The sequence below is a fragment of the Pecten maximus genome, chromosome 12 (genome assembly GCF_902652985.1).
Source record: "Pecten maximus chromosome 12, xPecMax1.1, whole genome shotgun sequence".
Classification (NCBI taxonomy): Eukaryota; Metazoa; Mollusca; class Bivalvia; order Pectinida; family Pectinidae; genus Pecten; species Pecten maximus.
Genome location: NC_047026.1, coordinates 6186325 through 6200927, shown reverse-complemented (window position 1 = coordinate 6200927; position 14603 = coordinate 6186325). Strand labels below are relative to the sequence as shown.

The 14603-nt window shown below is 39.7% G+C and overlaps 1 protein-coding gene across 1 annotated transcript in view; it reads left to right on the top strand.

The window, feature by feature from the left end:
- Positions 1-3889, top strand: part of LOC117339476 (DNA replication complex GINS protein SLD5-like) — a 47740-nt gene extending 43851 nt beyond the window's left edge. Inside the window, exon 7 of the mRNA XM_033901085.1 lies at positions 3448-3889. Coding sequence (XP_033756976.1) covers positions 3448-3544 — 97 coding nt within the window. The 3' untranslated portion in view covers positions 3545-3889. The remainder of the gene's footprint in view (positions 1-3447) is intronic.
- Positions 3890-14603: the final 10714 nt, after the last annotated feature.

Genomic DNA, 14603 nt, shown 5'->3' with positions numbered 1-14603 from the left:
ATGTTCAACAAAAAAGCTGTCTTACGAGATATCAAGGTCACCAGGTCACGTACAGGTCAAGGACAAATGATTTCTTTACAGATGATCGTTAATTTTTAGTTTGCGTGACTCCATCTACTCTATGACTTACTAGGTTCCATCTCAGTGGCGATGTATGTTCTTGTTTACAAAGACTTATTTTATAATGTACTGTCAGTATCAACAGTAATGAACCTTGGCCCAGAGGAATAGTTGCTTATGAATTACAATAATATACCTGTCTGTAATGGGGTGATCAATCATCTCACGCATAATTACTTTTTCTCTGGGGTAGTTCTAGGATAATCATGTGACACTACGATTTTTACTTCAATTAATGTTTTCAGATACATTTCACTGATAGTACACAACCTCACCTCATCTATATCTACCTATATACCTACAATATCTACCATATCAACAACTATTAGCCAAAAGTTCAACGAATATTGTACGGCTCAACTCTGTGTTCAAATAAAAGATAGAATCCATGCAATCACTCCAGTTCTCTCCGGCCAATCCAACTCAAATTTCTTGAGGTGATCATTGACCCTATGATCCTACTCTGTATTGCTGAATTTCGAGCATATTTGAATGATGCCGGTCTTGCTTGCTTTTAACATTATTTTTTTGAAGTGAAAAATATACTTATTTCTATCACCCAACTTGCTGCCAACAAGGCCACACATCAAATTCTGTAGAGTACAAAAGGCAAGTCCTCAGTCAATAGATATCAGCATATCTCGTCAGCACTATTACATAATTTATAAACAGTACAGGCCACATGGGCCTGTTGTACCTGTAGAATCGTTATCACAATGTTGTGTATTGATTCAGACATATCAGGCATTCGTTAATAGTCTGTGATTCTGAATACACATTACCTGATGGTATTGATCGTGGGGAATGTGATGATGTTTAATCCGATCTTCTGTCGGAATATTAATCCTCTCTGATAGGATTCTGTATGGTTCTCCTTCGATCACATTCCTGCATGTAGAAAACTATAATCTCCTTTTAAAGGAATCATGAGTAATTTTCTACTTTTTATCTTACTGCCTTCAATATCTTTGGGAACGTTGACACAAGTTTGTAAAGGGATTGAACTGTTTTAATTGCATTTACAGTGGTATAAATGCAATGAGATAGAGAAATATTCTTTTCTATTTTAGTAGAATGAACATGAGGGTTCCATTGACTAAATAGAGGCATTATGTACTGATGTTTTGGTCCTGTTCAAAAATCAAATTATCACATGACTGTCCTGTTCTACGGTGTACAACGTTCTCGACCATGTCATCATTATTATGTTTTATAGAACAACTGTAATGTCAGAGTGAATCTGTTATGTTGCGCAATTGTAGAGAAAAACATAACATCCAAATATATAATTATCGGAGGTTGATTGAACAGAATTAGCCGATAATTATTTTCCCTTCAGTGTCATATTTTCCGATAGGCGTTATGGTCAAATAGCTCATATGCTTGTTTACATGGTATGTGACTGTCTGTTCATTCAGTGATAATGCACATGGGGTTTTATTTTTGATTTAAAATATATAAATTTAAATAATATTCATGTAGGTGATTTATTGGTTTACAATTTATAAAATTTGTATAGAATGAGATTAGATGGGATATCAAAAAAGTGAGCTGTGCGAGGGTTTTGATAACATTTTACATACAGTGGAACTTCGTTAACTCGAACTCGGATAACTCGAATACCCCGCTTAACTCGAAGTACCTCGCCGGTCCCGGCCGAATTCTCTCTTTATCTTAGTAAAAAAAACTCGGATAATTCGAATTCGGATAACTCGAAAAACTCGGATAATACGAAGTAAAAATTTGGTCCCAACAATACAAATCCTACTTGAAATGTTCGAATAACTCGAAGTATAATTTTCGTCGATCGGTGGCAAACGCCGACATTTTTTAAGAGCTAAATTCCGTTTGTAATACTGAACATATCGGCACTACTAACCTACATGCTATTATAAGTGTTTCATAAATTCATAAAAGAAATTGTCGGTTGAATCTTATAACAACAAGTCTTGGTGATAAAAAGTACTGCTTTACTTACATCAGGTAATTTCCCAAGGCGGTCGCCGATATCAGTACACACGATAGTCAACAACTCATCTACCCGTTCGCTCAAGCGGAACTAATCTCTGACACACCGGTAGATCTACCCGGCTGATGTTTTTACAGGTGTAGAAATGACACAGTCACCGGCGCCTATTAAATCTTTAAACTGCTGAAACAATAGCGTAATTACTGCCGAGGTGTTCAGAGTACAACTGTAACGGTCAGTGCTGTCTATTAAATCGGATAAAACGCCAACTCAGTTACAGTAACATTTTATACGCACATGCGCAGCCCAACTTCCGGTGCTAATACACATGGAAATGGCGTGGTTATCAATAAAAAGTAAGTAGGCCGATCAAACAGTATTTTATATATGTCCAATAAAAGGTAATGGTTCTGTTACGTTTTGTATGCAATCTGTGTTTAAACGGTTATTTGTTTTGACATTAATAACTTGTTATTTTGTCGAATTCCATTTTATCGTTTACCTTTTGCAAACATGACTTGCACATCAGATCGTTATTGAAGTGACTAAGTGAAAGAAACTTTATCGTGACTGTATATCCGCAAAACTACACCAAATTACAAGTGACATAACGAAACATTACATATATATTTACATGTATTGACCAGTCTTCACACTAAACTGATGAGCGACAGAGCGAAGTTATAATGATTATATAATGTTGACAAATATTGACCAAACTTTTCACCACAAACGATAACTCGCTTAATTCGAACACTCGGATAACTCGAAGTTTTTTCGTGGTCCCGTCGACTTCGAGTTAACGAAGTTCCACTGTATGTGTCGGCAATTATGCGCTCCTTATCAATAAATACTATTATTGTTATTCAAGTGTTGAGTCTTTCCTGTCGGAAGGTATGGTATTGGAGGGAATGAAATTTGTCTGTTTACAAGCATATAGAAATTAATTCTCGAGTTTTCACAGGTTGACATTCTCATTAATAAACTCATATGATAAACAAAATCTTAAACTTGTGACTATGTCATGGCCATTTACCACTGTTTTAAAAACTTCTTATGGGCCTTTTTCTCTTTGTCTATGTAAGATTTTCAAATTTCTATGGGCCATGAAGAATGTCAAGGACCCATGGATCCTTTCTTTCCCTACCCCTGCCTTTGTTAAAATCTACACAAAGCATAACAATACATCTGTATAACACTCCATTTTAACATATTTTTAACAGATATGTGTTGTTGATATGACCAAATACAGAATTCATAGACAGAAAACCCAACATAAAGATGTTTTGGGGATTCGCTATTACTGTTGTCATTGGTCAGCAGATGGTCATTGATTGGTCAATCTTTTATCATTACAGAGAGGAGATTGTGGACTTACAGAAGGGTGACCAACACATCATGCAGTATAAACCCATAGCACCACTAGTCACTTCAGGGGCAGTGACGTTGATCTAAGGGAACCAGGGACGCTGATCTTACTCGACCAAGGACACTGATCTTACTCGACCAGGGACACTGATCTTACTCGACCAGGGACGCTGATCTTACTCGACCAGGGACACTGATCTTACTCGACCAGGGACACTGATCTTACTCGACCAGGGACACTTATCTTACTCGACCAGGGACACTGACCTTACTCGACCAGAGACACTGATCTAACTTGACCAGGGACGCTGATCTTACTCGACCAGGGATGCTGATCTTACTCGACCAGGGACGCTGATCTTACTCGACCAGGGACACTGATCTTACTCGACCAGGGACACTGATCTTACTGGGGCAGTGACACTGATCTTATTCGACTGATGAGGCTGATGTTACTGTGGTGATGAGGCTGATGTTACTGTGGTGATGAGGCTGATGTTACTGTGGTGATGAGGCTGATGTTACTGTGGTGATGAGGCTGATGTTACTGGGGTGATGAGGCTGATGTTACTGTGGTGATGAGGCTGATGTTACTGTGGTGATGGGGCTGATGTTACTGTGGTGATGGGGCTGATGTTACCGTGGTGATGACGCTGATGTTACCGTGGTGATGAGGCTGATTTTACTATGGTGATGAGGCTGATGTTACTGGGGTGATGAGGCTGATGTTACTTGGGTGATGAGGCTGATGCTACTAGAGTGATGAGGCTGATGTTACTGGGGTGATGAGGCTGATGTTACTGTGGTGATGAGGCTGATGTTACTAGGGTGATGAGGCTGATGTTACTGTGGTGATGAGGCTGATGTTACTGTGGTGATGAGGCTGATGTTACTGTGGTGATGAGGCTGATGTTACTGTCGTGCTGACTCTGATGTTACTGTGGTAATGAGGCTGATGTTACTGTGGTGATGAGGCTGATGTTACTGGGGTGATGAGGCTGATGTTACTGTGGTGGTGAGGCTGATGTTACCGTGGTGATGAGGCTGATGTTACTGGGGTGATGAGGCTGATGTTACTGTGGTGATGGGGCTGATGTTACTGTGGTGATGAGGCTGATGTTACCGTGGTGATGAGGCTGATGTTACTGTGGTGATGAGGCTGATGTTACTGTGGTGATGAGGCTGATGTTACTGTGGTGATGAGGCTGATGCTACTAGAGTGATGAGGCTGATGTTACTGGGGTGATGAGGCTGATGTTACTGTGGTGATGAGGCTGATGTTACTAGGGTGATGAGGCTGATGTTACTGTGGTGATGAGGCTGATGTCACTGTGGTGATGAGGCTGATGTTACTGGGGTTATCAGGCTGATGTTACTGGGGTGATGAGGCTGATGTTTCTAGGGTGACGAGGCTGATGTTACTGGGGTGATGAGGCCGATGTTACTGGGGTGATGAGGCTGATGTCACTGTGGTGATGAGGCTGATGTTACTGGGGTGATCAGGCTGATGTTACTGGGGTGATGAGGCTGATGTTTCTAGGGTGATGAGGCTGATGTTACTGTGGTGATGAGGCTGATGTTACTGTGGTGATGAGGCCGATGTTACTAGGGTGATGAGGCTGATGTTTCTGTGGTGATGAGGCTGATGTTACCGTGGTGATGAGGCTGATGTTACTGTGGTGATGAGGCTGATGTTTCTGTGGTCATGTGGCTGATGTTACCGTGGTGATGAGGCTGATGTTACTGTGGTGATGAGGCTGATGTTACTGTGGTGATGAGGCTGATGTTACTGTGGTGATGAGGCTGATGTTACCGTGGTGATGAGGCTGATGATACTGTGGTGATGAGGCTGATGTTACTGTGGTGATGAGGCTGATGTTACTGGGGTAATGAGGCTGATGTTACTGTGGTGATGAGACTGATGTTACTGTGGTGATGAGGCTGATGTTACCGTGGTGATGAGGCTGATGTTACTGTGGTGATGAGGCTGATGTTACTGTGGTGATGAGGCTGATGTTACCGTGGTGATGAGGCTGATGTTACTGTGGTGATGAGGCTGATGTTACCGTGGTGATGAGGCTGATGTTACTGTGGTGATGAGGCTGATGTTACTGTGGTGATGACCCTGATCTATCATGATCATGTTTGTTGATCTAACTAGACCAGGACATTGACTACCACTGATCATTAATCATAAAACTCTCATATTGATTTCCTCATATTGTTGTTAATAACTACTGTACTGTAATGCTGGTTCAGGCTGCTAATGTACCTACTGTGTGATATTGATAATCTACATGGTACATGTATGTTTACTGGCAAAGTAGTTTTCATATCTGTTAGGGGAGTTAGTTATACACATACCACATTTATCCAGCTATAAGCCCTTGTCTGGTAATAAGCCCTTGTCTGGTGATAAGTCCATGTATGGTTATAAGCCCATGCCTGGTGATAAGCCCATGCCTGGTGATAAGCCCTGTCTGGTGATATGACCTGTCTGGTGATAAGCCCATGCCTGGTAATAAGCCCATATCTAGTAATAAGCCCATGTCAGGTAATAAGCCCATGTCGGGTGATAAGCCCCTGTCTGGTAATAAGCCCATGCCTGGCAATAAGCCCGTGCCTGGTTAAAAGCCCATGCCTGGTGATAAGCCCATGTATTTGTAATGAACTCGGATGAATTTCCAATTTTATATCACAGCAATAAGCCCATTCCACCTAAATGCTGAGATTAAATCGCTATCCCTGTGTTTAACCGAAAAAAAATGGTCAGCACATACCTATACCTGTTTTAACCTCTCGATCATGTAATGATGTTTGTGTTTTTAGACACAAGATTAACTTATTGTGCTGGTAGATCACATCACATATGTTATGTAAAAATGTCCTGCTTAATTAGAAGATGAACTAATATACATATTTTTTTGAAAAACATGAGTTATGTTAGATCTACCTTATATTGTACCAGAGTGATTTTACACTTTAATTAATTAAAGACTTTTCTCATATGAGAATATCTATGATGATTAATGGCTATCAAATCTATCATAATGTTATTTTTTTTTCTGCAAGAATATAAATAACCTTGACCTTGAAGTTCAATGACTGGGCCAGATATGTTAAACAAAACAAAGGTCCTAAGAGCTAATATGTTCTTCAAACTTGTTGTAAATGATAAAAAGAACTTTAATTGACCTAGGATGATCCGATATTTGACTTTTGAATAAAAATGAAATGAAAAAAGGGCTTGTTGTTTATTGTAAAGTTTTAATTCAAATAAAAAAAGGCCATTTTTTGTGTCAGATGTGTAAAATCTTACATCAGACATAATATATCAAACCAAAAGTAAAGATTGTTGTCTTCTACTTGTTTAAAATGAAGGATGATGATATTCACCTTTATCTAAAAGTTGACATGTCTTCTGATTCTGAGACCGCTGCTGGAGATATCTACTAGATTGTCCAAACAAAAGTTCTAACCTTTGACAAAATTATTGACCCTGGCTGTTGGTGTCTCCTTGACACCCGTCGTCATATGACCCTAGCTGTGGATGCCCCCCTTGCACCCATCCTCATACGACCCTGGCTGTGGTATCTCCTTGACACCCATCCTCATATGACCCTGGCTGTTGGTATCTCCTCGACACGCATCCTCATACGACCCTGACTGTTTGTGTCTCCTTGACACCCATCCTCATATGACCCTGACTGTTGGTATCTCCTTGACACCCATCCTCATTTGACCTTTGCTGTTGATGTCTCCTTGACACCCATCCTCATATGACCCTGACTGTTGGTGTCTCCGTGACATCCATCATTTTACCTTGGCTGTTGTTGTCTCCTTGACACCCATCCTCATATGACCCTGACTGTTGGTGTCTCCGTGACACCCATCCTCATTTAACCTTGGCTGTTGATGTCTCCTTGACACCCATCCTCATATGACCCTGACTGTTGGTGTCTCCTTGACATATGACCTTGGCAGCTGATGTCCCATTGACACATATCATTTGACTGTGGGTGTCCACCTTGACACCCATCCTCATTTAACCCTGGCTGTTGTTGTCTCCTTGACATCCGTCCTCATATATATGGCCCTTGCTGTTGGTGTCTCCTTGACACCCATCCTCGTTTGACCCCGCCTGTTTGGTGTCTCCCCGACACCCATCCTACGTTTCGATGACGTTAAACCCCGTACGTTTGTATGTTAGCGTTACTCTGTAATCCTCATCAGCTATGGATTCCAAAACAAGATAGCAAAGTGGATTTTTCAAGAGCATCTACAAACGGGAACAGACTTTAAATAGTGCTAAATGTATACTTCGTGTAGTCTACGAAACATTAAAAGCATGTTTAAGTAGCCAATTATGTAATTAAACCTACATAGAGAATACTTCAAAAAGTAAAATTCACTCAACATTGAATTAATATGACCGAGGACACTATTGCAAGGGTCAAGGTCACGGCCGTTAGAATCTAAGCAATTCACGGGACAGTTCTGTAAGTCTGAAAACTAGTCCAGTGGTCAAGGTCACGGCCGTTAGAATCTAAGCAACTCAAAGGACAGTTTTAGAAGTCGGTGAAGACTAGTCCAGTGGTCAAATTCACGACAGTTAAAGTCTTAAGCCATTCACGGGACAGTTCTGAAAGTCAGTGAAGACTTGTCCCAAGGGTCAAGGTCACGGCAGTTAGAGTCTTAAGCAATTCACGGGACAGTTCTGGAAGTCATTGAAGACAAGTCCAAGGCTTAAGGTTAAGGCAATTAGAATCTAAGCAATTCACGGGACAGTTCCGGTAGCCAATGAAAATCATAAGTATAGAAATGACTAGAATATACATTGTATATAAATATCAAACAGGCCGGCCAGTCTAGAGTGGTATATAAGATATGTATACACTGGTGATGTATTATCTTATTAACACTTCTGTGGGCCCAGGATACGGAACTACGTACGGGAGAGGTATGTTGTTTCTCGCCCCATCCCCTTTCTCTTAGACACGTTGTTGTCCGAAAGGCCTAGCCCGCATGTTACTAATACAAACTACGCCATTTCACGTCTGTTACTAATGGGCTTTGCACAAATTCCCAATTTCAAGACCAATTTATTTCTAGTTTATTTGTACTTTAGCTGTTGTACAGTGGAACTTCGTTTACTCGAACTCTAAAAACTCGAATTTCCGCTTAACTCGAAGTACTTCTTTAGTTCCGGCGGTACTTTAAAACTTTTAAAAAATACATTAAAATTCTATTCTTGTTGTATGATCTTAAGTTTGGATTGTCGGGCCTAAAATTGGCGTAAGTTCTTCACATGTCTGTAAACGTGTCATAGACTTGAAAGACAAGAGTCACATGCTGCCAAACGTGTTACAATATACCTCGGTCCCTGACCCCGGGTCTACCTCGCGTAAAAGATTAATCATACAAAGTCATCAACCGATACTCTTCGCTGTAATTTGGCTAATGTTCTAGATCCCGTACGATGCCGCGTGGTCATATCGATTTTATATACAATAATTATTTTGTGTTTAATTAAGTCATTTCGAACTTATTTGTAAAGGTAAGTATGATGATTATATCCGCAACTGACTTAAAATTGGATGCAACACATTTATTAATAGACCAGTTCTGTACATTTCAATTCAAAATCAATATAGTACCCTACCGATGAAAGCGGGGACTATAGGTTTCCTCTCCGTCCGTCCGTCTGTCCATCCGTCCACTCAGTTTTCCGCACTTCTCTCAGCCATACTTCAAGGTATATTAGTGATTATTGGTGATATCGGTTCGTATGTATTTTCCCTATGAGTAGCTACAGATTATGTTCTTGTTTCAGGGGTTTGGGGTCAAGGTCAAGGTCACTGTTACTGTTCTATTGGGGACCGGTAGGGGACATGTATTGCTAAGTATGCCTTGTGATACTGATGCGTTTATAAGCGCGGATAAAATCGGTCGAAATTTCAGTTCATAACACTTATGTATAATCCGTTTGCTTAAATTTTTTTTTTTTTTTTTTTTCTGTTTTTTTTTTTTTTTCGCCCTTTGAACAGTCGGTTTGAGGTGAGGCATCTTGTAGTAGCTGGGGGCTACCTCACTAAATATCATACGAGACACGCCTGTCGTCCGCTATCCAGAGCACACTACCATAAAAGCACAGAACATTCAGCTTCCTGTGAAATCGGCCAAGGTAAAAGTCGAAGCACGCCCCTCGGAACACCTCTGAGGCTGCACAAGTCCCCGTGCTTAATAAAGAAAGAACCTCTGCAGCCCTTTACAAGAAAACAAGTAACCAATTATTATGGCATAAAAATCGACACCAATGCGTCAATTGAATGCATTTACACTTCTGCACTTGAGCATAAAATTACTATATTTGCTATTAAAAGCTGAATGCAATTTACAACAATACACCTGGAACAATGCCAGATACGAAAAAAATATTGTACGACTCCGAACGGATGGTCCTTGATACGCGATACACTCAATCACACTGCAGCGATATTTAGAATCTGTGCAGGAGAGTTTGAATTTGAGCTACTGCCAAATAGTTCCCGGCTAAATATACATCATCTTGTTTGCGGTGAAGGTTAACATAGTGTCATGTGTAAATTGCAGAGTAGAATATTATATGCAAGTGTTGACAATAAATAAGAAATGTTCAAAGAAATGTTCATTACTAGCTTAACCGTATTGTTTTAAAATCTGAGGGGACCGCGGTGGCAGAGTGGTTAAGGTGACACTTTATCACTAACCCTCCACCTCTAGGGTTGCGGGTTCGAAACCTACGTGGGGCAGTTACCAGGTATTGACTGTAGGCCGGTGGTTTTTCTCCGGGTGCTCCGGCTTTCCTCCACCTCCAAAACCTGGCACGTCCTTAATGTTTTGTTTTGTTTTTGGTTTGTTTTTGTTTAACGTCCTATTAACAGACAGGGTCATTTAAGGACGTGCAAGGTTTTGGAGGTGGAGGAAAGCCGGAGTACCCGGAGAAAAACCACCGGCCTACGGTCAGTACCTGGCAACTGCCCCACGTAGGTTTCGAATTCGCAACCCAGAGGTGGAGGGCTAGTGATAAAGTGTCGGGACACCTTAACCACTCGGCCACCGCGGCCCCTGGCACGTCCTTAAATGACCCTGGCTGTTAATAGGACGTTAAACAAAAACAAACCAATTTAAAATCTGAGCAATCATTAGGGCTGTGATATAGATATTGACTTTGTATTACCTACATAAGTATATATAAGAATATAAACGTATATGATATCATTTGGGAGAGGTAGCGAACCGGAAGTCTGATATCAGCATACAAAACCTTTTTACTGTATTGGTGTATATGAAAATTACAAAATACGCTACATTAAACTTTAAGATATGCGAGTGCAATGCTCATCCCTACGTATACTCAATAAGAAGTCCCCACCAGAGTCTTTAAAAAATGGTAGTTGCTACTGCTTAGCGCTCTGCATTTTGGGAGTGGGACGACTAGTTTGTCCCGTGGTCAGTATAATGTGACCGGGTGGGGATTCCCGTTGGGTATCTTCGGCAGTATGCTTCAGTGAGGTAGCACTATAAATCGACAAAAGTTCCATGCTATCACATGGAGACTTTACACGAACATACCGCGGCCTCCTAAAACACACGGGAGGCCGTCCTTAAATGACATTGGCTGTTGATAGGGCGTTAAAGAAATAAAACCAAACCAAACCACCCTTTGTCCTATAATATGTGTCTTCGAAAATAAGATACAAAAAGTGTAAGAACCTATTATAGAACTAGACCCGCTCTATAATTGAGGTATCTTGACAAAATATTTTTTACTTAGTCATTATTGAAGCTCGTATGTTTTTTTAATTGAATGTTTTTCAGAAACATACAATGTAGATGTGTGTAAGTGAGGCCTTGTACTATATCTAGTGGTTCTACTGAGGGCACTGTATATCAATCGTAACATCTCGGCCAATTCCGTCAATGCTCGCATTCTGAGATTTGACTGAATTGGTCCAGATGCTGGAGAATCAGTCCGTCAGTCAAGCTGTTCGGAGGGGCGTATCTCGTTTACAATCATTTCGGGCATTGTGTCTCGCTAATTCTAGAGTTATTGCCCTTTGTTCAACCTCCAGAGGTGGAAAGTTCCATCGGAGATTGGCAGTTATGGAGAGGAAGGAGGTGTCAGTGCAGTCTTTTTGGCTCAGATCTCTTTCTATCTACGCAATATATCTGACCGAGTGTTCTTTCTCTTACTTTCTACATGTATTTGAAAATTATATTATTTCAGAGATATAATTACACCGCGAAATTAATATCATATATCGGACGAATTGATACATAAGTAAACACGATAAACGATATCCGTGTAAAGAAACACTAATACTGGTATCCATGCCATCAGATATTGATTGTGACCCCGTACCTAGGTCCTCAGCCTCTGTAACCGCTGCGTGTACCCCAGCGCGCGAGGTTAACAATCACGATATATGCTTATATTTACTTTTCTTATGTAAACAACCTGAAAATATCATAATATCGCCATGATATGCTTCAGTGTTCACTAAAGAAAATGTCTGTCAATCGTATTAGCATAGATAACTATCACAAAAGTAATTTTCGAGGTTCAGCACATTTTGCCAATAGAATAATGAAAATAGCAGGCGTATCTAATAATCTAACCATGAAATTGATAAATATTTTATATAAAAGCAGCACAGAACGTTCACTAAAAACACTTTACGACGCTCACATACTAATTTGTTTGGTGTTTGCAGAGATCTATATACATACTAACTATAGTCATATAAATCTCTGGTGTTTTGGTATGAAATTGCTAGCCAGGTCGAACTTGGCTTGTAACGGGGACATTTAACTGGCCGTAAGGGGTAGTGACTTGTACAGGGTGATCTCCTATGTGTCGCTGTTTTATTAATGATTTTTCCTATGTGATTAATTTAATTATGTAAACAACAAAACAACAATAGGATTATAACATCGCTTCTTTATCAAAAAAAAAAGAAAGAAAGAAAAACATACGTGACCTCCGTTTCTATTCTATTACTCATTTTACACTGTACTTGCGGTGATGAACTTTGCCTGACCTGGCTGTAGGTTAACGCCCTCTGTTATCCAGCCGGCCAAGGCTAATCCATAACGGTTATGTGTTGTTGCAGAGGAAAAACAATCTCAGGCGTTACCAAACTAAGTCGATGGCCTCGGTTTCCAGTCTAGGGTGAAATCTGACTTCAAATAGGAACTTCCGGGGATTAAATAGACTTAAATTAGATCTATACATGTGTATGTTCCTTTCAACTCTGAATAAAAATAGCACATTATTAAGCTTCAACCAAATCAATTGGTCATTTTGTGGTGTTGACCCTTCCCGACCTTACAGAACGACTGGACTAACAGCTTTATCATAAGGTGTATTAACATATGCACTTCACTTTATGCCGACTTTTAAAAAAGATCGTTTCGTTTTTTCTCGGATCTTAAATTTTACACAATAGATAGGAAGATACAATAAAATAATTCGGGCGATTTGAACATGAAAGATTTCCAGTAAAAAGGGCCGTTATTTTTTTATGAAGTCGCGAAAAACTACAATCGTACGTCTGTTCTGAATACACATCCCAAGAACGTTCATTGTGGATTTGGACTCGGTGTTCTGCAATGCACGTCAAGGACATCTTATTGTCTCGGGAGTTAGCCAAAAAGATTTTTTTTTCTTCTGGTTGGTAAATAAATACGTATGTATATTTTGGTTTATATAGCACAGCCAGAGAAATACGATGTGTGAACTTTCGCTACTACGATCTGTACTCCATCACCTTCATACGAATAATAACAGATGAAGCGTACATATACTCGAGGGTTGTCAAATATACGAGAGTCAGACTGCAATTACATTTCCGGTGTCACATCAACTATATGTATCATACGAATTGAAGTATCAATACGGCTACGCTTTATATGTAATTTTGATCACAGATGTGCAAGAGTCTACTTATATGTACCCACTCATCTCGATTCGGGTAAGGCTAATCAATGGAGAGATTCCATATCTACCGATAGGACAGAATGCTTTCACTCTCTAAACTTAGAGAATATTTAAAATTATTTACGGTGTTTCCTTTGTGGCTTAAAATAATGTTGACAGTTGAATATTTTGGTTTGTGCTAAGTTGTCTCCAGACTTTTGTTGGAGAGCGATATTTCACACACCAAACCATATATATGGTACCATGTGTTCATGTGAACAGGAACACAGACTTTGACTAACCTAACGATCATAAAGAAGCATAGTCAATCTTAACGGGCTTTATCTAAATGTTATTTTGAAACCACATTCAGTTTATTGTCGTATTAATATTGAATATTCCCACAGTAAGTAAATTGATGAGAAGTTGACGCCGACTCTAAAAAAATGTTTATATTTTCTGTAAACAATCACCTCCCCAATTAAAATGTGATTAGTACTTTAAAAATGTGTTTCGCTCCTACAGCAATTAAAAATAAGTTACAGCGAAAATCCGTTTACCACAGGCGCTTGTGACTATACGTTGGGTCGCTTTACTTTAGCAAGAAAACTATTATAACCGGTACGTACCTATGGTTCATGTAATCCCTGTGGTCGTGTAACCTATTTTAGTGTTAATCCGAAGATTCACCAATCTAATTAAAATCTAGATGGTAATTCTCACTACGTTACATGAACATCTAACAACATCCCATAAGGGGTCACGTTCTGATGACCTCCGAGATTTCTTTTTCATGGCGAATTGGCATTTTGTCGATATTACCGAAGCAAAACATTTCGTCACAGCATGCATCTGAAGCAAACCATTTCGGCACAGTATATAGTTATATGCTTTATGGGACGAAATGACTTAAATTAAATTGACAGATTATACAAGCTATGCATTCTAGTCATGCTAATTCGGACATATAAAATTCACTTCCAAGATTCTGGAAGTAGTCATTTGATTCGCTAATCCAAAAGGTCACCCTGACGTGACCCCTTATGGGATGTTGTTAGATGTTCCTGTAACGTAGTGATAATGACCATCTAGATTTTAATTAGATTGAAGATTCACAGTCGGTCAATTCATTGTTTTTAAAACGCAAAAAAAAACATGACAAAATATATTTATTTCAGTATGTGT